At 35.0% G+C, this 26,487-nt stretch overlaps 1 protein-coding gene across 3 annotated transcripts in view; it reads right to left on the bottom strand.

Annotated features, from left to right (window-relative positions):
* Positions 1 to 14,026: 14,026 nt before the first annotated feature.
* Positions 14,027 to 26,487, bottom strand: part of LOC149795906 (uncharacterized) — a 40,378-nt gene continuing 27,917 nt past the window's right edge. For 2 of the 3 annotated variants that reach the window (XM_089965821.1, XM_089965822.1), the window contains exons 7-9: positions 22,451 to 22,486; positions 17,885 to 17,995; positions 14,027 to 17,591 (exon numbers count right to left, since the gene is read on the bottom strand). In XM_089965821.1, coding sequence (XP_089821947.1) covers positions 17,889 to 17,995; positions 22,451 to 22,486 — 143 coding nt within the window. In that variant the 3' untranslated portion in view covers positions 14,027 to 17,591; positions 17,885 to 17,888. The remainder of the gene's footprint in view (positions 17,592 to 17,884; positions 17,996 to 22,450; positions 22,487 to 26,487) is intronic. The other variant, XM_089965824.1, reaches the window with a different exon arrangement.

Here is a 26,487-nt window from a genome sequence, read left to right as displayed (position 1 = left end):
AACATGGTCGCAGCAAAATAATACTATCAAACATACCGCAACAGTCACTGGCGTGTACAGGCTGTCTGTGTTTAGTGCTGCAAAATTTGAAATATTTACAACGTTTCCATGGCGTCATTCCACCGACAGGTTTTCCGGGGTTGTATCTGTTGTATGAAATAGCGGAACCGAAGAAATATTTATTCTGGAAGCAGCTGATAAGACATTAACCGCAACGTCTTACTGGTGGTGTTTGGAATTTGTAGCTGAAACACCTCAATTGGTTACTGCATAAAAATATATATGGACGGTGCACAATACAGATACAATCAAGCACGTGAATGGCAGGCGGCGCTAAAAGATCAAGTTGATCAATATACAGTAAAAGTAAAAAAATATCGACGACGATTGGTTATCGTTGATGTGATTGTTTATTCAGTATCCGCTGTTGTTGCTGGAACCGGTGTCATATTATCAGCGTTGACAACGATGGCACCAGTAGCTGTAACTATTTGTATTTCAGCAGCAACAACTATTGCAGGTGTGCTTAATATCATCACAAAAAAAATATGTACTTGCACGAACGAAAAATTATCCGATTACAAAATAAAATTACATACATCGCCGGTAGCATACTCGAAATTATCCTCCTTGTTATCAGCGAGTCTCAGTGATGGAATTATATCTGATTTCGAATTTTCAATGATAACCAAAATATACGACGAAGGTATTAAAGATACAAGTATCAATAATGACAGAATTACTCCAGCAGATCGTGACCAACACAACTCCGCCAAAGATAACGATGATCTCGGTAAGTTCAATTAATCCTGAATTTAGTGTTAATTTTCCCACTGCAATTCCAGTAAAAGAAATAGCACTAGCACAATTACGAGTATATTACAGCTGGCCAAACATCAGATCAAAATCATTTAATGGTACACCAGCAAATAATTCGCTTATATTTGCTAACAACAACAAACCCGATGGAACACCTGACTGGGTTGTTGTTGGAATACCAACTGCCAGTTATGAGATTGAAGAGATCAGCGAGGAATTTGCGCGTAGAATAAAATCAATAACGGGAAAAGAAGCAAAAATATCAATTAATGTTCATGAACCCACCCTGTCCTCGACGATTGAAATAAACTCGCCTGATTATGCCGTTGATATTTATCAATCCACGATAAGATCCGTACTAGGTTGGCCTGAAATATCACCACCGATAACACCGATACCACCAGAACCGAAAAAGTCTGATTATGTCACGGATAGGCAATCATATCATGAAATTAATCCATCATACGGGGAAGAACTACGTATTTTAAAAAATAAATCAATGCTCAGCAAGGTTTTAATTCACGATTTTGATGAGTTATGGGCTTTTAACAATTCCGGGGAAAGAGCAAATAGTTTTGCTATTTATCGTAGTGATATTATTGAATATTTTCAGGAAATCAATCAAGAATGTAAAAAACAACTAGATCAACTAAATCAATATTTTAACGAACATATTTTTGACATATCAGCGTCATCGCGTGAAAAAATCATCACGCGTGTGGAAATATTAAATCAGCTTATATCAGATATGGAATATTTTAATAACCGAATAGTTCAAGCGATGCTTAGTTTAGAATTTTCTGAAGGAACTCATGCAAAAATATGGTTAGATAAATATAAATTAACAGAAGCCGATGTACCAAATTTTAAATTTCCCGGGTATAGTGTAACCGAGTTAAGAAAATCTGTCAGTGATGTCATTGATGAGTTTTTTCCTAAAATACTTGATTCATGGAGAAAATTAATTCCACCAGCAGCTGTTCTTAGACATGATAATGATCCACATGGCGGCGGAAGACACATATCTCCGGGAATCGTTAATATAACACCGACGGTCGCGTTCAATCTGGTTTGTGACGTAATCGATGACAGCTATCAAATAGATCTCGGAAGATCAAGTCAAGCTCAACAAGGATACATCCTGTACACGTTCACACCACAAGTTCTCCCTGGAAGTTTAATCGTGCAAGAACCAACTAATCCTGTGTATCTGCGGTGTCACAATAATATGTTAACACGAATCAATTTTAAACTCACAGACCACCTTAATCGCTTAATTGACATACGTGAAGAAGAGCTTGTAATAAATCTGTATGTAAAGTCGTAAGACTTTATCGTAGATCTTTATGTAATGGAGGGTTTTTACACACGAGGATTTCTTAACAGTTAGAAGAACATTTGTAACAGAGATCAGACTCAAATTCGATCAACTTAAAAAAAATAAATAAAAAAATATTTTATTATTACTGGCACAAATTTGTGTTTGATACAAATTAATCGGCCTAGGCAACTAAAAAAGCTGGTCGATGAAAGTAAAAATTAAAATTTCTATCACAAAAAAAATAAGATTTATTAATTTTCCTGATTTTTATTATTTTTTTACTGAAATTGTACGAATTACTTGATTTTGACTACCAACTACCCCATCAGAAACATAAAAATGCACGAATTACTTGATTTTGACTACCAACTACCCCCTCAGAAACATAAAAATGTACGAATTACTTGATTTTGACTACCAACTACCCGGTCAGAAATAAGAAATTCTAACTTTGTCAAATTGTTCCTAATAAATTTTATTTATTATAAATTAATTTTATTTATTAATAATATTATTTTTACTGAGATTTTTATTTTTTTTTACTAAAATACAACGAAATTGCTCAATTTTTCTGATTTTGACTACCAACTACCCCGTCAGAAATCAAGTAATTCGTGCATTTTTCTTTGATTTTGACTACCAACTACCCCGTCAGAATCAAGTAATTCGTGCATTTTTCTTGATTTTAGTATAAAAAAAAATAAATCTTCAGTAAAAATAATATTATTAATAAATAAAATTAATTTATAATAAATAAAATTTATTAGGAACAATTTGACAAAGTTAGAATTTTCTTGATTTTGACTACCAACTACCCCGTCAGGATCAAGTAATTCGTGCATTTTTCTTGTATTTTGTAAAATAAATATCAATTTTTTCTTATTTCTGAGGGGTAGTTGGTAGTCAAAATCGCGTATTTGTGAAAAAATATTATTTTTCCCCGATTTTTATTTATTTTTTTTTCTGAAAATTTGATCATTTTACACCACACGTGGTCAGCGTTGACATGGACCCCAGTTACCAAAACTTTCATTTTCATCATCACCAGTAACGAAGTTACTTTGGATCGTTTCACCAGTAACGAAGTTACTCTGGATCGTTTCACCAGTAACGAAGTTACTCTGGATCGTTTCACCAGTAACGAAGTTACTCTCTGACATAATTTTTCTTAATAGTCTTATGCGAGTACTAATCGTTTTCTTTGCCTCATACTCGTGGGATAATAACGATTTAATTCTTTCTACGGCGGCAGAGAGAAGAACGAACTCCTTCACATGATCATCTTCTACGGTAGCTAGCGACTGAAACATTGCCGCCTGAATCCGCTTCATGAGCCTGTATTCAGATGATAGTGTGTGTGTCCCCTGGGTTTTACGTTCTTGTAAAATCTCAAAGTCAGAAACTATTTTTTCAGGATTAAGTTCATCAGATATATTAATTCCATCTTTTTTCAATTTTTTAATAGCAACAATTACATCATTGATATTTTCATGGTTCATTATATAATATATAAATCTTTAAAATAAAAAAAATATCCCTAGAACCCCTATCGAGTGTTTAGCGAGTTCGTCGGGATGTTTCAGGGACAGCACAACCAAGAACTCGTAGCTTGCCACCGCAATCTACCAAGTTCATTAGGCAAATATTCCCTCTACGAGAGCCCCTAACCCGCCAAACAACGGTCTAGAAGGCCCAAGAGGGAGGACGGCACAATCCTCATTAAACTCGTAGCTTGCCACCGCAATCTACCAAGTTTAGAGGATATACACATAACATATAACTAACTAAGGACGGCACAAGGACAGCACAATCCTCATTAAACTCGTAGCTTGCCACCGCAATCTACCAAGCTTAGAGGATATACACATAACATATAACTAACTAAGGACGGCACAATCCTCATTAAACTCGTAGCTTGCCACCGCAATCTACCAAGTTTAGAGGATATACACATAACATATAACTAATTAAGGACGGCACAATCCTCATTAAACTCGTAGCTTGCCACCGCAATCTACCAAGTTTAGAGGATATACACATAACATATATACAATGAAATGGATATATGCAATGAATGAAGAGCCCCTATCGAGTGTATTAGCGAGCTCAGATTATAAATGAAGAGCCCCTATCGAGTGCATTAGCGAGCTCGGATTATGCATTGGACGGCACAAACATATAACTAACTAAGGACAGTACAAACATATACGCTCAGCAAAATCCCACCCACAATAATTAATCCAGTGGGTGATACGAAAATATGTATCAACCACAAGTCAATATTGTGGTTGAATTTTGCTGAGCGGGGGGGGGGGGTTTGCGGTTCCCCCACTATTATAAAAATCGCAATTATGCGCACACCACCGACAAATTGTCAGCCATGGGGGTTCGATCCTGGACCGCGAGCGTCACAGTCCAATACCATACTGATTGAGCTATCAAACCTTGTTACGAACATGTTTCGGAAGTTAGTATATAGTTAAGCTATATAGCTAAGGAACCAATATTTACACTAAAACAGCGGTTTCTGAACAATAACAGTTTCTGTATTTAACAACAGTTTCTGAATAATAACAGTTTCTGAATAATAACAGTTTCTGAATATAAAACAACAGTTTCTGAATAACAACAGTTTCTGAATATAAAACAGTATTTTTCCTAAGCAGACTGCGAATCAATAATAACAGTGGCATGAACACACCTGCAGATCGATTACCATGACAACGGTTTCTGTTCTGTACCTACACAGCTTCCTTGCGGATCAATAACATTATCATGATCTCTCGTAATGTTGTATGATGGGAAATATTTAAAAACCATAAATAATACTTCTACGAGTAATTAATTACGATGTAATTAGTTAAACTGACTAATTACGATCATAAAAAATCAAAAATCTACGAAGAAAACTATATATTACAAAGTAATCTCCCTTTTATATAATCAAAAATTCAGTAGTGTATGGAGGACCTACTGTGACATAAATTAAAAAAATTAATTCAATGTGGTGATGATAGTTAATAATGTGGTGATGATAATTATTGATACTGAAAGGTAATTTTCTGTTTATATTTTTTCGAGAAGGCGGTTTTATATATATTTTCTGCCACTCTTTGTACTGATTGCGAGTGAATATCAAAATATTTCGCAGCTGAATGCATTGAACGAAATATTATTTCTTCACCAGTTTCTATGTTTGTGGACTTTACTACCCTTCTAGAAACTGTTTTACATCTTCCTGTATTTCCACGTGTATTATTCTCGCTGTGAGAGATAGCTTGTAAATTGGATAAATTATTGTTTTGAGTATCCCCGTCAATATGATCAATAACAAGACCGTCATTGATCATCCCATTATGACATTCATACGTAAATCTATGACATAGATAATGTTTTCTCCCCCCAACAGTAAACATTAGATAACCAAAATTATTAATATAACCAACTGATCTCTTCAACTTGCAGTGTCTGATGATACCATTAATATTTGATTCATAGTTTGTTATGACAGGATGTGGGACAAATATATTTTGCTCCATTATAATAATATTATTCGTTTAAATCATTGTTTGTCTGAAATCTTGATATATAATCCTCTACGGATTTTATAGCGTTTTCACCGCTATTATTTTTTTTGTCATAATATCTTTTAAGTTCTCTGAACCGTTTTCCGCCGCACTTTCCACATAATTCTGTTTTTCCTCGCACTCCAATACCACACCACAGACATGATATTGGTCCTAGACTTCCTCGTCGTATGTTTTGTGAGTGCATCCAACAAAATTGATTTCTGCAGGATTTGTTGCATCGATTTACTGAGCCGATCATCAACCATCTGCATTGAGACATTGTATATATATATATATATATATATATATATATATATATATATATATATATATATATATATATATATATAATTTTCTTTATTTAAATATTTGTTTTAATTATATGAACGAGTTTGAGAGATTATCCCAAACTAGGCCTGTTAAATATAAATTCAACCTTGACAGATTATCTTCTGACTTGCCAGTACGAGATTTGGTTGATCCGAAAAATAAAAGTTTGATCTCGAAAATTCACGACGCCAAGAAAGAATTTTACACGGATGGTGCATCTCATACATGGTCAACGTTCAAGATTATACGCCTTGACAAAGTCACGGACGCCACAATGAACGACAAGCGAGCGGCAACTATCATTAACTACATCGCTGAATACGAGGGCAATCAAAAATATTTCTTCAGAGTAAAATTTATTGTATTAACAGAAACAGGTAGTTGGATTATCCGTGACAAATATGATCCTGTCCTTGGCAATAATAAAACTGTCATATTAAGTAAAAATTCCAGTCCGGGTCTACTGACGGGTATTGACAAACCGTATTATGAACGAGCGTATCCTGTAACAGCGGTTATTTATGGAATCTATGAGATAAATAAAAAACCCAACGTTGATAAACTAGCGCCGATGAAATTTTCAAGGTTAAATTGTGTAGCCGAACGAGTAATAGAACACTTTACAAACGCGATGCGTGGAAATGGATTAACTGATTTAAGGCGTGAAAAAATAAACTCGTGGGCTGATTCAGTTAAGGATACCGGTGCTACAATAAAAGATGTTGCTGAGTTAGGAAAAATATTAAAATTTCCAATAACCGTAGCAACAATAACGGGAGAAGTACTGTACCAATCGAAATATAAATCGAAAGGAGCTCCAATAAATATTATCGATCATAACGCGCACGCATGGACTAACGCAGTAACAATATTTCCACGTGATCGAACTGTTAGATTTTACCCCACAGATATGTTTGATTTTATCAACGAAATAAGTAAAACCGATCCTGTATCGGTATGGTTATTTAAAATTAATGAAGAAGGTGAATTTGATCAGTTTGTCACACCAAACGGTGAAATATATCGAACAGAATCCCTCCATGACGAGATGAAAAATCTCGCGAAGTTTTTACAGTGCAAGCACGCGGAAAATACTGACAAATTACTAACTAATTGTTTTACCGTTCCAGCTGTTGCGGCTCATTTCGCCAGAGAACGAAATTCATGGAAACCAACACGATTTGATTTACTCGAGGACGTACGCGCAAGTTGCGTCGAATATGGACATGGCGGATTATGGAATACCAAATATAATTACAATGATGTTATTTCGGTTGATATGGTTGCATGTTATCCAGGAAGTTTTCTGGGATACGGAGATTGTTCTGTGTACTTTGAAAGATTTGGTCACCCAACAAACGAGATGACGCGAGTGGCAATTCATGGACCATTACCTGATTTTGATCTGACTGGATTCGCCTGTATTGAATCGTTCGAGTTTAACGAAAATCTTCACAAGATTTGTTATGTTTGGTTTGGTAGACATTTTTGTGAAAAACGTTGGGCACCTATAGTTTTCTTGCGATATATGCTAGATTGTATGATACTGACATCGTTGGTGGTCAGTGAGGCAATTATATCATATCATGCACAGACCAAAGTTTGGTTGCCCATGTCAGATTCTGAAGTTATCAGCGAGTTTAAGGAAAAATGTCCTGATGTTTCCGAAGATGATATTCCTAATAAACTCAAAACCGCAAAAGATCTCGGTAGAAAAATTATAGGTAAATTTACTCAAGGTGGTGCATATGATTATAAAAGACATCACGCACGATTAATTCTAGATGATGCCGAGTACGATTTTATAATCGCTGACACAACAGCGAAAAATATATTTGTAAATCGAGAAAGTGTTTATTTATCCGACGGAACAAAATTGGGTACGATCGTTAGTTACATAAATGATGTATCCCCGCAATATACTCATCTAAGATCTTCCATGTTGGCTTATGTTTCTATAAATTTATTATCGATGATTAATAGATTTCCTGAGACCGCAGTCAGAGTCGCAACCGATTCGTTTTATATTTCGAGTAAATATTTAGAACCTGTTATGAAATTTACAAGTAATGATGAACGATGGGGTGCGTGGAGAATAAAAAAGGAACTATTACACAATTACACAGAATCAGCAGATGTTCCAATGAGAGATTTTTATCGTAGGGGTAATAAAATATCAGAAATGTCGAAAGCACCATCGTTGAGTGATCCAATAACTAGATATAAGACAGTATATCTCAATGGACCTGGTGGATGCGGCAAAACAACTCGAACGATTAATGTTTTTAGAAATTCAGATATAATCGTGCTGACACCCACACATAGACTCGCACGTGAGATGAAACAGCGGCAAGTACAATCGTGTACGTATCATAGTTTCTTTCGGTGGCGCGGAGATACATGGACTCCTGAACGGATGGGAGAAAAATATATACCTAAAATAATTATTTGGGATGAGATATGCACGGTGTCATTGGATACATTAAAAATGTTTCTTGATTGGTTGTTGACGAAAAATACCGCTATAATAATGTGTGGCGATCATGGTCAACCGCCGCCCTTTGTTGGACCATCTCCACATGATTGGTTAAAAAATTTCGTTGATTATTACGAAGAAATAGATGATGATCATAGAGCTCTTGATGCAAATTTGAGGGAGTTTAAAAAATTAATCAGATTACAATCAAACAAAATTCAGTGTGAAATAATACGTGGAGTGATCTCGGAGACATCAATAAGTGATTTTTTGAAATTATGGAGACCCACCGATTTGATCGTAGCAAGTAGAAAAATAATCAGAGACGCTTTACAACAACAGTTATTTCAGCTGCATAAAGAAAAACACTCAGAATTACCCGTACCGTTGTGTTATAGACCATCAGATACACGAAAACAGAATATTAATGTTGATATTCTAGGACAGACTGAGAATCAAAATCTCGTATTAAATGATATTGTCGCCGTTGATATCAGTGTGGTCGAAGATGCAATACACGCTGACAAATCTCCATGGGTGTTGGGATACGCCATGACAATCCACTCGTCTCAGGGATTAACTATTTCTGACACACGAGTCTGGATTGTAGACGATCGCATCGAGTGGTCAAATTTAGTTTATTTGGCGGTATCGAGGGTCAGAAATATATCTCAATTACGTAGAATTATAATTCCTGAAATCGTTGATAAATTTAACATCATCGATGATGATATAATAAGAAAAAATTAATCGGATACAAACAATCTGATAAAAAAAATAAACACGACTTTGATCTTGATGTTGAATTTATTATTGAGTTAAAACAGCAGCAGAATAATCATTGCGCCAGTTGTAATTGTATAATGTTATGGCGGTATTCGAGTAATGATTCAAGATAATTTACCGTAGATAGAAAAGATAATAGTCGCGGTCATACACGAGAAAATACCATGTTAACCTGTCTTGAGTGGAATCCACGTAGAGGCGCTAGCGCCTTGAGTGCAGGCACCCTTGGCGCTAGTGCTAGTTAAGTGATCGAAATCACTGAAGTGATCGCGGTGGTAGTTGTGTATCCGCGGGAATTATTTGTAGTTGTTCACGTGTAAATCCACGCTGAGGAGCAGCTGAATCTAATCTGTAGATTGCAGGTCTGGAAACGCCTACGTTTCTCCCAGTGGATCTTGTCACGGTAGATATTTTGTGTGTGGTAACACTCCAAATAGGATCAGTTGCTCTCGCTTTACCACCTTCAAGTTCACCAGGCTCATATAAATATCTGACTGTAACATCACCTAATATTTTTTGTTTTCCAACATCTTTTCGTTGTGTTGGTATATTTTTTTTTGTGACCGCGCTAATGGGTTTCATGTTGGTTGTTCGTGTGATCTCATTATTTAATGCAGCTATCACGCCTGGTAATCTTGCAACCCATTCGCGAGATCTTTTATCCTGAATAAATTCCCTCGCGTATTGATATCCAAATAACCGCTCAGCAAGTGTTCGATTAAATCGTTCAACAATTGCTTGATCACGGTGAATTGCAGTATGACCTCGTCATATTTTGGTATTATGTCGTTTCATCAGCGATGATACTGGACCAAGAAATTCCTTACCAGGATCAACCTGTAGTAGCTGTGGCCATCGCAGACCACCTTGTGGTCCGAGTCCTCGTTGATAAATTCGTTCAAACGCATCAGCTACTTCAGATGATGTTTTCGCTGATAGCGGCTCTGCTTCTTTATATCTACTTGCACATCAACTACGGTTAACGCGTATTTGTACGTTTTTCCACGCACAGTATCATGCGGTAAAAACAGAATATCAGCTTGATGAACTTCATTAGGAACACTGACATCGAAATACGCGTACTGAATTTGTTTAGGACGTGGTAGATAAATTTGCCATATTGCTTGTTTGGATAACCACGCTTTAGCAGTAGAATGTTTAACCGCTGCTGCATCAGCGAGTTTACCAATTGCTGCTTTGCCTCTCCAGTATCCAACTGGTGAATAATAAATTAATTCCATTATTAATTACCAGCTCCAAGCGCTAATTTACCTTTCATCGAGGATCTTACTAACCAACTAGCTAATGATTCTCTAATATTTTTATTTTTTACAGAATTTAATGCATGAATTAATTTCACATCTGCAATATGCCTATCTTGTAGATTTTTACTCTTATAAGCTACATCATGAGCATGACAAGCTCGATCAATAGCGTTTATTGGTTCCTCGCCTGGTTTTGGTTGATCTTGATTATCGAGCCTGATATCGAGTCGAGTACCAGGACCGCAATAATTATATCCTGGTAGATGTTTTTCCCCACTGTATTTAGCCCATGGAGCACCTGGAAACTTTGACATCAAATTAGCAATATCACCACCGCGCTTATTAGGTAAAAACGAAAATTTCTTTCTACCGCATATAGAACATTTTCCACCGTACGCTATTTTTTTGTTTTTTGTTGTAACCGTAGCTAAATCAGTAGTTGGAGTTTTAACTTTACAGCATAAACAATATAGATTCGTGTTATAATATATATGGATATAATTGATTTCTCAGCAACTCGGCAACGAGAGCCAGTTAAACACCATCCTGCGCTACCGAACTCCATCAGAATGATTATCATAGGACCATCTGGATCGGGTAAGATGCAATTATTACTTAATCTGATAATGAGATGGTTGAAATGGGATAAATTATATTTAGTAGCACCATCCGTTGATGATCAGCGATGTTATGATGTACTTAAAGATTTCAATGAAAACGCGCGATTACTGGATGAGGATAATGATGTTATAGAGTTTATAACCGATATTGATGAAGCACCATCCGTAGATTCCATAGACGGATTTATTAATAATTTAGTTGTATATGACGATGTGATGCTAGATAAACAATCAAATCCAGCCAGAATATTTTCCCGAGGTAGACACAAAAATACAGACGTGATCTATGTTACTCAACGATATACACAAATTCCGAAGGTGAACTGCAACATTTTAGTTGTGTTTAATGGCGTAGACACACACACGTTGCGAAATATTCATCAAACTTGGTGTGGTGGTGACATGGATATAATTAAATTCAAAAATTTCTTCTCACGAGCGCAAGCTACCCCACATGGATTTATAACAATAAATTTACATGATCCAAGAACAAGATATTGTGTGGGTCTTGATAAAATATTTGGGTAGCAGGGGTGATGATAAAATTAAATTTAATTAAACAGATATCATTAATATAATGAACAACTGTGCGTGGCTGCATCAAGGAACAACAGATAAATGTAATAAAAAATGCCGTGGAGAATATTGCAAGAAACATAATTATCTTATAAAGAAAAACCTTCATGCTGGTCCACGAAGTTGTGTTGGATGTAACAACGGCGTTAGAGGATTATATCAGATTTGTAAAAATTGCGGTGGAGATCGATACAGAAGTTTGATGAACTATTACAGAAAAAGAAAGAACATAAATCCAAAAATAGAAAAACCACCATCAGAACTTGAATATTACTTGGAACATAGAACAAATAAAGATGAAACAGATGAAGATGAAACAGATGAGGAAAAACGACAGCGAGAACGCGTTGAAAAATATTCATCAAACTTGGTATGGTGGTAAATTAATAGCAGCAGAGAGGGTACCTACCAACGTTGGTCGTCAAAAAAATAAACAAGAATAAATAAACACGTAGAGTACTTTATTTTTTCAGATACTATTTCGAACTGAGGTTTTATTAGTACAATCGGTCATTACAGAAATAAAACATCTCAAGGAAAAGTTCATTTGTAAAATCTTGACCTTTCTACGAGATGATTTTATTTGTTTGTTTTATTTGTTTTGTCGGAATTCTATGGTCTGTTCACCCTCTCTGCTGCTGAAGTAAAATCTGCTGCATTTTGAAACAGTTAATACAATTCCTTTTTATCTTTACTGAAAAAGGATTACTACACATATTTTATCTACTTTCTTTAAACTAAGTATACTCATTGTTTTACATCCTGAAATTGTTCGTATTAAATAAGGCAAGATACAATCAATGTAATAAGTACGTCAATGTTAAGAAAAATGGGATGTCATTAATTCGCTTTTGTTGTTATTGCAATCATTGTAATGTGACCATCATCATTCTGGGAAAATCTGTTCTTACAGTAATCCCATCATTACTGAATTTTACACATGACTGAATAGAGTTTTGCACTAAATGAGATGCTTCCAATATTTTATGTCCATCTCAGTCGAATTTTAAGCAAAAAACAAAAATCTAAAATAACTGAATGATACAATTTCTTTTGAAAAATGCAATTAACTGGTCACCATACCTGAAACAGATTCAAAATCTAGATACTGAAAATAACAGAGGTAACAACATGCATCTTGGAATGCTTTCTTAAATTCACAGGTACACATACCCTGACAAGTTATTTTATTTGAAAAGAAATCAGGTTTGGGATTGGATTTACAAAATGCCTCATTCTTAAGTACAAGTCATACAGGCCTTGTAGACATACAGTACCGATTATTTTAGCTATAGGTTTCGCTCTTGTGAATTTGATATCACTTGCCTTTAAAAAGAAATTATTCAATGTTGCTGTTTGTTGATCAATATTCCTTGCAAGATTGCTACATAATTACCCCAGGAATGACAGAACATTGTTAAAGTATGTGGACATTTGCAGAGACCAAGTAATAGGTGTGATCCAGTTTAAACTGGATTGAATGACCTGTTATGATGCCACAATGACAGTGGTTTATACCGGGGAATTTTGTTTATATTTAACCCTGCACTGTTACACCTGAGGCTTTTATTTACCCTGTACAGTGAACAGATGCCATTGTAAAACTCCACAGCAAGCAATGTTCATCTGATGTTTTGTAATGACATTCAACTTAGAAGCAGATTACTCAACATAACCTAGTTTGGTATATATTAGATATGATCAGTAATTAATTATATAATATTAGTAATATTTCAGATAACAACAACAGTAGCACCTATATGACCACATTTACTAACACTGTTGTGTCAGATTGTGTCACTATTGTCAGTTTTTGGTGTCAAAATGACAAGCTAATCCTGTACAACTTAGACCACTATACCACATGTCTATTGTTGACTCTTATTAAGTAATTAAAACTAGCAATTCTTATACAATTTTAGTAGTCACAATATCAGTCCTATGAAATAAAATGCTTTACGACTGGACACATGCTGTTGCAAAAGACCATAATGGAAAAAACTGTCTTCTTTTACATTTTTCCCATGCATCTCAACCTTTTCTTTCATTAGTCATTAATCAATTATTTTATAGACAGTAACAGGGTATATTTTTCCCATACGTTTCTATGTACTTACCCTTACTTGTGGATAGATATTCAACTAAGATTGGCAATGGCATTCTTTATACATACATTATGTCACATGCATGCATTCAAATAAGTTATAAAGGATAAAGGTTACATACCTAGCTCACATTTTTTCCACAAATGACAAGTCGATGAATATTTTAAATAAAATTTATTCCAGACTAAAAAATGAGCAAAAAGCAATGATTTATTTTTAAATTCACAAAGACATTGTTCCTTTCTTCAGAAATTTTGAAATAAAGTCAAGCTTGGACTAAATTTCACAAAGAAGCAAGTGTAAACAGTCAAAACCTACCCAATCAACAGTCACATAATTAAAAAAAATTGTGATCTTGTATTGTTTTAAAGACAAATTAATGAGCAATTGGATGTTTTAGTACCTAATAATAGTATATTTTATTCATGGTTTATAACTTCTAGACAGATAGAAAAAAGTGCTTATGTTGTAACCGAATTGTACAATTACTCTTAGCTATATCCCTAAGAGCCCTAATGTTTCAATTCAAAGCAGACAATCAGAATGGTGCAAGTTAGCATATGCTTTCCATGTTTTGAAGTGAGAAGTGATGGAGAAATGCTGATTTCGCATACACGTTAAGCTGTTGTATTGTAATTTCATTGTGAACTAAGGAACTGGTGAATAATAGGTATGTAAAAAGTATATAGAAGGACCTTAAACTGCCAGGTCAGTTAAGATCATAATGTAATGGAATTATTGCCGATATTTCCATGATCATCTCCCATGTGCCAAAGAATCATGAACCCAGTGCACAAGGTTTTGCTGTTCTGATTCTTGCTTACACCATTATAAATCTGTTTTATTTACTGATAATCTTTATAAAACAACAATTCTCCCTGAAATGGTTTCGAAATGTTATCATGGTTTTCAAGTAAAATCTGAAGAATGTGCTGTCTCTCAAAGCAAATGACACAGAAGCATGGTTGTGAAATGAGTCTTTTCTGATCAAAATACCACAAATCCAAACGTTGAAAATGGGTTGACAAGACCTGATACTATCATGAGGATGTTTTATTTACTTTCCCTGAGAAAAATTATAAAAAGCTTCGTTGTGTGTTCCTGAATAAACATCAGTGTCACATATATAATCTATATTAAGAAAGTGATATCATAACTTCGAAGAACATCTGATATGATTTATGTTATAAATACTTTCAAATCAAGTTAGACACATAAATATGAAAAAGCGAAACTTCCCGATAATCAGACCTCAATACTGGATTACCTCAACAACACTGGTCAATATATTTTGGTCACCACAATTAATACAAAAGCTACTTATGTCTTATAATATTGCTCAACTCTGTAAAGTGGCTAAAATGTTTTGTTCCCATAAAGTCCAGTTAAGAAAACATAAAAATAAAAAAGAGCTGCAGATCTTTAAAAGTCTATTAAAATGTGTAAATATGTTTAGCATAACCCAAAACTGTTTACAAAGTTTTGATAATTACACTAAGAATACAATATGGTTGACTAGCCAAAAAATTAAAAGCAAAATTTCATAATCATAACAAGGTATAAACAATCATTAAAATCTCCTACTAAGTAACAAAAATTAGTCACAGCAATGCAAACCTAACCTACTGGTATTCTGTGTTAACCTGAGTATTGTCAAGAAACTCGAGTGGACCTAATATCACTTGCCTGATTTAAATAACTTAAGGGTTAACTACTTCACCAAGCAGTATTGTAAAAGTACATCCTATGTAAAATCTCCTCAAAAGTTAATAGATGTACAAAACTGATTTTATGTAATTCACTTCATCTTGAAAAAAATTATTTCAGAAGAGAAAGAAATAAAAAATATGGACTGTCTTGGGATCATAATCAAAGTCATCCAAGATCTTGAGGATAATAAACTTTACAATCAATCAGATCCAAGATGTGCATTCCATTGCAACTGCCCAAGAATTTAATGATATAAACTCATATTTATATTTGGATCAAAACTGAGACAGAATTAAGGCTTTTGCACAGGTAAACCTCTTCTAACCATGTGAAAAATCAGCCTCAAATATAAAAGGATCTTACTCATCTTTTAAGAAAAGTCAAAGATCTTTAAGATAAATGCAATCTTTCAATGTTCGAGCAATATCAGATCATAAATATGACTTCTAGAGTCTTAACAAGCTCAGCAATTAAGATGCAAGATTGCATCATTAATATACACCTCTCCCTCAATAAATCAAGCACAAGGTAAAAGAAAACACAGACTGCACTTTAAGTGTGAAAGTTACCAAGGGAGTTCAGCAAATTCTGATGGTGCTGCCATCAGTGCTGGACATAGAAAAACCAGGGAGGTGGGGGGTGGGCAGTGCTCTTTAATGGCTGAATACTCATTTGCAATGGTAACAGTTGTCAATATTGAGCCTTTTCTAATAAAGTTGTTTGCTTTTTATTATATAAATTACCTGTATTTTTTATATATCCAACCTCTGAAAGATCATACAAATTTTCTTGTAGGTTTCAACAACCTTCACATAAAGGCAAAAGCATTGCGTATTATACCACTGCAATTTGTTGTTCTTGATTCACAACAAAACATAATTCCCTTGTTTTAAAAACTATGGACAATTGATTGGTGAAACAACCATCAAATTCAAAACTCCATTTTAATTATTTTTTTGTGTTTTTGTTCTATAAACTGTAACTAAATGAAAAACATAGAATTTTGCTTGACAAAACTTCTTTAATTGGTAATTAATTAGTAACTTGTTCCCACCAGTAGGCATTAGTTTCATTCTCATCCATTAGAATTTTGTCAAATATTGTTATTTACAGTGTGCTTACAATGTTATTGAAAAAGAAAATAATTAAGAGAAGATTTGACTTCTTATTAAAAGTTGTGAATTTCATTATGTCAATTCCAATTTCCGGTAATAAACACTGTTTTTGATGATAAAAGGAGTGATATATCAAGGTTTCAGTTAATAATTTTGATTGAGATTTTCTTCACGGTCAACAAGTAGAGGCCAACTTTGGGGGGAATTTCTAATAAGGAAAATGGTATTCATGTCTGAGCCCGTGTTATAAAAGTGGATTTGCAAGTTATCCAGGTGTGATTTATCAAGGGAGTGGTGTATATGGATATCAATCATTATCAAGCCCATACAAGATGATGATGATACAACACCATATTTCAAATTTGATCAAACCAGAAATAAGACTTCCAAAATGGTAAGAAACTCTGCCAATCAGATGCAAGATCTACTAATTATTCTGCATGCATCTGCACTCATTAAAGAACTTCTATAAGATCTTGAAAGTGACAAGAAAATTAAGTCCATAGGACACATACAAGCCTCCAGGGGCTATTCAAAGTGGTACAATTACTGCAACATTCACGTTAATATTTCAAACTTGCGTGAATGCATGAATATAGTCATACTGCTAGTAAATCCTAAAAATTTGTAAATGCCGAAAAACCTGATGACCACAACAAAGCTAGGGGTATAGCATAATCTCCCCTGTACTTTTGGCAGGATAATTAAAATCTATCATCTACTAGGAGATAAAAGCATAAGTATAGTTATTTGTTAAAGATACATAGTTTACTTTGCAACATGAAAAAATAAGTTTTAATTTGAATGCAAGCTGATGAGTTTGATAAATAATTGTCCAGCAGATCATAAAACCAAGGCTGCAGAGAATGTGTTTCTCATCTCCTCAATCAGGTTCTTTCCTGGAAAAGAGAACATATTATGCAGTTATTTCAAATAAGTATAAAAAAAATTAATTAGCTACAAACAGCTAGCTTAAACTTTGCCAAATGTTTTTTTTAATTTACTTTAAGTTAGCTTTGTAAATGTTTCATAGTGAATTCATAATTGGTTTTACATCAAGGAAAGTGTTTGCTAAGCTCAAATCTGTATGCCATTAAACTTTGTTCTAACACCACTAAATTTGTCACAGCGATAATATAGATCTAAGGCAAAATATTTGTAAGAAATAAATAAGAAGCCAATGATAACTCACCTTTTTATCCATAAAGCAGATGCAGAAAGAGCATACCCAACATGAAAATGGCAATCCCACATGGGACGGCTTCTCCTAGGGCAAGTCCTGGGCCAATGGAAGATGAACTACCTGTAATATCAAATTTGTCTTAACTCACAATATGATGAAGTAAAATATTATGTTGCCATAACTATTGCTTTATACTTAAGTGTTACATATAGAAACTTATTGCCAAAATATTTTTTCATATTTTTCATTCCGACATTTTCATATGTAATAAATGTATCTTTACATTTTCACATGAAAAAATATAAATTTCCCATCATGCCGTGTGACACTTGATTGTGTATGCCTATATAAGTTATACCTGCAGCAAGAAAAATGAGCACTTTTTGAGCTATTATAAACAAATTAAAACTGCATTACCTTTACATTATGAATATTATATTTTGCTGAAGAAATTTAAGTTAATGTCATTCATGTCTTAACTATATTATTTTCCCTGTAGCAAAATTTTATTAAAAACTGCGAACTATTTTAAAAAAAACCTCGTGTGATGCATTTATTGAAACAGACTCGCTTTGTAGCCAGATAAGGTAAAATAGTTTGTAAAATATAAAAAAGGGCTCCCATTCCAGCAATCCTAAGATGTAATTGATTTGGGGGGGGGATTACTGGAGTAAGATGCAAGCTGAGAATGTTAAAAGTAGCATTTTCACACAGTATGCTTGGATGGGGGCCCATTATTTTTGTAAACCTTTGACTTTGTATGTAAAAAGTAGCATGTTTCAAGAAAGAAATCAACAACATGTAAATTCAACAATCATTTATTTTCTAGAACTGCTCTTACAAAATTCATATTGGAATATCTCCTATGCAGAATTTGTGAAAACTCAATCAAGCCAGAAGGCCAGCCAGTTGTTTTTAGAATTTCCTGAAGTGAACAGCCTCCCCTATAGGCAGTGGATATTTAAACTGAACAATACGAATGAGCTTTAAAATACTGGATATCAATGTCTAACAGCTGTAGTATGGTTTTCAATCACAGTGCCAATGTACTACTTGCAAATGCATTAAAAGTATGGAATGACACAAGGAATTGATAACATTTTCTAAGACTGAGTTCTATCAAGATAACGTAAAACTGTTTGCATAGGGTAAACTCTTTCCTGTGAAAATTAAAGGTTTCTTTTTAAATTAAACCTCCTCCCTTGTCTGGACATTTAAGTAAAGAAATAAAAATGAACCTCCATTTTTGATATACACATATTATGAATATTCATGGCAATCACTGTTTGTGGCTTTGCTGCTGTGGAAATGCTAGAAAAGGCACTGTTTTAAACGACAGCATCTTATGTTCTACATTCTGCAGAGGAAAGAAGTTACTTAAATATTTGAGAACTTGTCCAACATCCCAAGTGAATGCATATTTTGCTTGAGGTGGATTCACAATGAAAATACCTCTATAAATATTGCAATTGTAAGTGGTCCAGTCCTGACCTAGTAATTGTAGATTTTGTAACAACATAGACCTGTGTTTACAACACTATAGGATTTACCAAGGGATACAAAACAACTTCACTGTGTCACAACTATTTCTTCAGATGTACTATAGGGATTGTTTTTCCAACAGAACATCAAATGTTCCACCTCCTCTATGTAAGGTTTTTGTGTGCCTTTTCCCCTAGAATTACAGAGGCGTCCAAGAGCTTTCTCTGGAAGTCTTCTACTTTGGTGGATTGGTTACAACCACATCTACAAGGTTCATTTTTTTTCCTTTAGAGGATGAATCTGTCTGGAGTGGGGAAGTAAAACCAGCTCCTTGTGTCAAGGCAAACTGGCAAGAATATCAACAATACAAGCCATCATTAAAGAAAACCAAGGTTGAGATAGCCAATATGGAAATTTTATCATTAGCGTCAACTTTGTTGCTATATAATTGCTCTTGTTCACAATTCTTCCTTTTAAGTGAAAATGTGGAACAATGTAGGGTCAAAATTCATGCCAGGAAATGGAAAATGTCAACTTTAAATGCTCCTCACTCTATATTCCATAAAACAAATATCTCAGTTTGAAAATTTAATCTAGAAGTAAATAAATCACTGTCTGGTTGAAAAAAGTGAATGCAAAGCTTTCTAAAAATGTTCCTTTTCAACATCCACTCAGTCCAGTCTGAAAATGTTTAGGATTCAGCAGAAATATTATCAACTCCTGGTAAGCATATGATTGAAATGTAGATATCTCTTTTGTCTGTAGATTGAATTCCTCCCAAACTATTAATGTACAACATGAATTATCCATTTCAAAACCAACATGTTCTTTCATAACTTGTTCAAAAAAATGATCTCAAGGCATGGAAGATGACAAAAAGTTCTAAATAATTGGATTCTTCATTTGACCAATGACCACCAACAGACTACATGGAGTCTGTTGAAACCGCACCACACCCTCGTGTGGATGCATCTGGAGAAAAAATAAATCAACTGGCTATTTTTACCATTACTTCTGTGAAAAAATGTCATTTTTCTGTATTTGTTCCAAAACATATGAAAAACATTCTTGCTTAAATTGCTGATTGGTGACAAAATCCACCACTCCCTCGATAACTTGTGCCCTGATAACTCACGAACCCACTTATGACGTGGGGTCAGGTATGGATCCCACTTTTTTAACCAGACAATACCCCAAAAATGGATCCCTATTTCTTGAACTTGAAGAAAACCGTGACCAAAATTGGTAACTGAAACAATGAGATGTCGCTAGTTTTATGGTCGAAAACGGTTGATAGGACCTGGAAATTTTAATCAACATTTAAATTATCAACTTTTAATTATAAGTCATATAACTGGTTACATTTAATTTCCAAATGACATTCTTAGTATACCGTAATTAAAGATATTCAAGGAAATTTTGATTAATGAAAATAATTTTTATTAAGTGAAATTTGTTTTAATTCTGTCTTGTAGTTCCTCTTAAGTGTAATCATAAATGCAACGTGTATTTAAATGTAAAATGTGTCAATCTACCATAACAACTATGTCTGCACATGTTTCTCTGAGAACCTAATTAAGTGCCAACTGTGTTTTGATAACTTGTGGAAGTATTTGTCATATTGTTGCACTGAATTAAAAGATGGCCTCCTTTGTATTATCACGTTAATTGCATCTTCTGAATCAAACAAAGAAGGTGGAATTTAAAAAAAGTTAAAGTTAAAAGGCATGCAAATCATACATACTTAAAATCTAGCAACCATGATCATATGTCGACTGACCACATTTCAGTTGATCAATCGAACACTGTTACAAATGTTATTGTGTATGTAACATAATTAAACTTCCTTAAACTAACCCGCTCATTCATAACTGTGAAACGAATACTTCATGAAATTAAAATAAAGAGCTTGGTTTCACAGATGCAGACCATTGTTGGTAAGTGAGTTTCAGAGAATTCCTGAACTAGCAATTAGAGATATCCTCAAGGATGATAAGAAGTTTCATGATTACTTCCAATGAAATTGCAACATCAATATTGTACTAATTGAACAACACAAAAATTGAGTTTTGATGTAGACGATTGTCTTACAAAATAAATGTTGCTGTTGTTTTAAAAAAATGAATCTTGTTTGGCGGTGTATCAACAGTTTGTCAAGTTACTGCTGCTTTGACTCCCGACTTGGCACTATACGATTAAATACCACTCCAGGACCAGACTAATCAACAAAACAAAAAGCAGTGACATAATACACAGATGTTTTTGCATACATTTGATGGTTGTTGAAACCAGCAGAAACAATCTTTCACATGTTGGATATTTTGAAAATAAATGTTATTTATGCAGAATAATGAACAAATGTATGCAACTCCCATGCCTCATCTACTAAATTGTTGTGTATATGATCAACTGCTTTTTCATCACATCCAGTATCAAAAAGGACTTCATTCAGGTTTCGTGCTACTGATGTGATTGAAACAACTCCAAGTGAAGTGTGGGATTTTGATAGTGAATTTTCAGGGATAATTCATGCAAATGTGTGATATTATGGAGGTTTAATTTATTCAAGTGGAATAAATTCTGTCATATCGATCTTTTTAAGTTCACTATCCCCGCCTTGCTAGTGGACAGGCCATCAACAACATAATTCTTGGAAGAATTATGTCCCTTTAAGGACTGGCTTTGTCGGTCTGACAAAAATGGATTTGCCTTAGAAGCCTGTTTTGTATTTTTTGGGGCATTTTTTTCTTCCTCCCATTCCCAATTCTTTGAGTTTTCTTTTCTCACTGCTCCAGTGGCCTAATCATCTGCCTCAGATGCGGGAGGTCATGGGTTCAAATCACAGCTGAATCATACCAAAGACTTACAAAAATGGTACTAACAGCTGCCATGATTGGTGCTCAGCATTAAAAGGTTAGTGCTAGGACTGGTGGACTGTTGTCACAATAATGGGACTGGGTGGGACATCATGCTACATGGCTGGTATAATGCCCCAGTACTAGACATCACTATAAACTGCTACAGTGCAAACATTGTAGCAATATGACTGAAAATTTACTAAAGCTACATTAAAACTGCAAATCAAACACATACCCATTTCTTTCCTCATTAAGGATCCTTCCATGTTTGCTACAATATAAATAAAACCTGTAATGTCAGAAGAAAAAAGGTGGAGAACAACTTGGTCTAGTTGGCAGCTATAAACCTGTCTGAAATTCTAAAATGTGGGTAATTTGACTTGAACAGCATGCATGGTTGACTGCTTAATTATTATTTAAAAAGTTATGAATTTAACTGCAAAACTGTCAATAAATATACAGTTATTTCAATGCACTTATACACTTTACAACTCTTGTCTAGTGCAAAGTGCAACGATGACTTATGAAGAGAAAAACGGCATGTTTTAAATGACTATGTGATTTTGTTTATCTTTAAAGAGTGCCTCTCCAGTAAGTGCTGTGTGAAAATGCTACTTTATACATGTGAAGCCAAAAGCTTCGGAACAAAAATTAATTTTTTGTGCAACATGGTGGTTCTGGGTGAAATGCTACTTTATATAAGCAAAGGCTTACAAGAAAATAATTTGCTGCAACATAATAGATCATCCCAAGCTGACTGCTCCCTCAAAATCTGATATTTTTTGATCGGAAATGAATACAGATGAAAGTGAGGTGAAATTAAGAAAGGAGGGTAGGGGTAATGTGCTTTAGAGTGAAATTAATCTTCTATGCCTTTTGATTTCTTTTCCTATGTTAATACAAAAGAACACAATGCCGGTCAAAATGACTTAAAGCACACTCAGAAGGCAACTTTAAGCTAAGCAAACAGGGCCCTATCACAGCTAACAAAGAAAATGGAACTTACACCAGTGGCTACACATGCTGACACCAGAGTATTTTTGAAACATTTAGTTTACCTGAATAATTAGGATTCCAAGAAGACTGAAAGATATGCTATCATCAGTGATCAGGTTCATACTAGTATGACTGAAAAGGTAGTAAAATTAATGTGCCAGTGTATGCACTAAGTGATCTCTATCCTGTCTGTACTACTAAACATGCCCCAAAACTATTTGAATTACCTTTACATTGAAATAGGATACAGGGATGTTACACTGCTTGATAGGAAGAGTTCTTAAATGATGACATCTGCATAACCCTACCCCTCGGTTAGCAATATACAACATAACTGATGTCAACACAGCCTTAGACACATAGGATCAGTTATTAAATAAATAAATTCCTTTGTATAAGGGCCTCAAGGTAGATTAGTTCTTAGATGATTGTGTTACCCTCTTTAAATAAGGTCATTATTATTATTATTATTATTATTAAAGACTGTCTTAGACAAACATCCCCAATTACAGATTATAGGTTTGATTAATCTTCTTTAAACTCATTTAGATCACACCTCAAGCAGAGGTTTCAATAACCACTGGCAATATTATCTGAAAACATTGCACTAATCATTCAGGGTCTCTCAAGGCCCTGTTTGAGGCCCTCTTTCTTATTTATGTAAATGATCTTCCAGACGTTTTTAGATCTATTGATTTTCATCAAAAACACTGTTTACAGGACTAAAGTAGTTTACAATATATGAAAGGATAGATTTTCACAAGGCAGTTCTTGCATATAAATGTCTACTTGGAGCTGCATGGATTTATTCAGGCCTTTTTCAACACATTACCAGCTGAGATCAAGACCACGTGGAAACTTTAATCCACCAAAATTAAGAGCATGGCAATGTAAGAAAGTTTCCAGTACTCTTGTACAGTTTCTGTGGAACAAGCTACCCCTTCAAGAAAAATGGGCAGTTTAGTGGGCCATGATGGGGCATGAATTTTGTACATAAAAGCAGCAACCAAGTACTGCAATGTAAAGGGGATGACAAACTACCCTTTACATTGTCTAGTGGCATCTTGATCCTTACAACACCCTGAAGAAAGCTCCTTGATCAAATGAAGAAGTAATACGATCTGGTTGAGAGTTTGACCCAGAAGTTCTTCAAACTAACAAGAATTCTGTAGTCACCAGAACCTCAATGTTAGGGACACTTGTCACTTGACAAGAGGTGGTAAACCTCATTTACTGCTTTATGAAAGGACCAGCTCTCCTTCTACTCTGCCTCCATAATGGGAGATAGGTGTTAGGGGACCTGATGGGATGGGGTACCAAATATGCCAAATTTGTCAAACTCTTGCACATCAACAACGAAAGAAAGGATGTTTTCACCTGCTCTCTCCTGGATGACCCAATCAATCTCTTCTGCAAAGGAGACTTAGTGGAAGCAAAACTCGAACTAGTAACTCCTCCCCTGGAGCTAAAAGCTTCTTCTTAACAGTGGACTTGTCAGGTGGGATAGGGCAACTCTCCACCCACCTTGAGCATTTGGGGAAGGCAGATCTACCCTCCTCCCTCTTTTTTTTTGCCAAGCTCACTAATATGGTGCAGGTACATGGACTGGAGTTGTGAAAGGTCTGGCAGTCAGTGGTAGTACGTAGGAATAGGGCCAATCATTTCACTGTGGAAGAAGGCCCTACATCCCAATGGGATGTAGAGAGACAACATTGGGAATGCCAAGCCTATCCCTTTCCCTAATCTGGCTTCTATAATCTGAGTCCCAGTCCCTAGTGGGATGAAATGGCAGTTTGGAGAAATGGGGGAACATGACCTGATCCCTATCCACAGATCAGGAGTTTCAAAGACCTGCTCTCATTGACTGAACAAAGAATTGTCATGTGAATCAGATCTGTGGGAAGACCCTTTCCCAGTCTGGACAGACTTAGATGTGAGTTTTCCCTTTACTCGGGAGAGGGGGGAGTGGAGCTCAATCCTGTAGCCAACAACAGGCCTTGGGAACTAAATGGGAGCTGCTCATCCCTTATGGAGGGGTGCATATTCATGCATTACCAAGCTGTTGGACAGTAGAGTGTGCTGCTTCCACACTCAAAGAAGTGGGGGATGGACTCATTTGGTCTTCCTGGATGAGAAAGGGTACTGCTCTTCCTAGAGGGGAGGGGCAACTTGCTCTCTGACCTAGTGGAAAAGTGAGGGTGCTGCTCCTTCATTTTACAGTAAAAGGCATACAGGTCATGTATTCAATCAGTACCATTTCAGAAACAGGTGTCAATATTTAGAATTAGATTGCACATACCTTTAAATGGCAGTTGTTCACTTTAATATGGATCCTCCTACAACCTTGATCATTTGGAATGTCATTATTTACACGCTCCAATAAACAAATATGGCAAAACTCTATGTTAAAGTACTTGGACATCCTTGGATAAGGTCAAACTAAAGGTGTGATTCTGTACAAACCAAACTGAATGTTACATGCTGTGATGTCACATTGAAAGCGATGCATGTACAAAAATGTTTGTACTACACAATATTATGCCAATTTTTTTCACCCAGTTTAGTCCCTAGCCACCATTGTAAAAGCCCACAGCAATACAACTATTTTGTCTGGAAGTCTCTTAAAGGCAGTAAATTAGGGTACAAAGCATTAAGGGTACAAAGCATTAAGTAGCTAGGACTGAAAAGACTTTGTTTAAACTGTAATAGTATTAATTTTTAGGACAAAAAGTTATCTTTAATTTAAGATGAGTAAGTGCACCTGTATGACCACATTGACATACACTACTGGAGGGTGTTACTTACTCTCTGCCCTCATAGACTGGAGAGGGTGCCACTTACTTTCACCACTGTGTTTATAACCACCCTTGGAAGGGGCTCACTAACCCTTTTCATCTCTGCAATGACTTGGGTAGTCCTTCTCTGAAAAATGCCTGTCTCCAATTTAAACAGAGATGTTAATCCCTCTACAAGTTGTAGAGCATGTAATTGGTATAAACAAAACAAGTACTTGATCTTTCCTATAAAAAGTTCTACTTGGGAGGTCTGTATCAGATTTAATAATTTATATTATCTGGTATTTAACACATTCTACATTGTGATCAGATAAATTGAAATATTCAGACACCAGGGAACCTTTATGATTATGGATATCCATCAAGTGTTTTTTAGTTCTCACATGGAATTCCCATTTAGTCTCACCTACATATTGTTTGCACCTTTTAATACAGGTAAGTAAATAGACAATATTATGTTTGATACAATGTCCATTAGTTT

Source organism: Sinohyriopsis cumingii, chromosome 7 (genome assembly GCF_028554795.1).
Source record: "Sinohyriopsis cumingii isolate HCF-2022 chromosome 7, ASM2855479v2, whole genome shotgun sequence".
Lineage (NCBI taxonomy): Eukaryota > Metazoa > Mollusca > Bivalvia > Unionida > Unionidae > Sinohyriopsis > Sinohyriopsis cumingii.
Note: the sequence above shows the minus strand (reverse complement) of the source record. Positions and strands in the feature narration are given on the sequence as shown.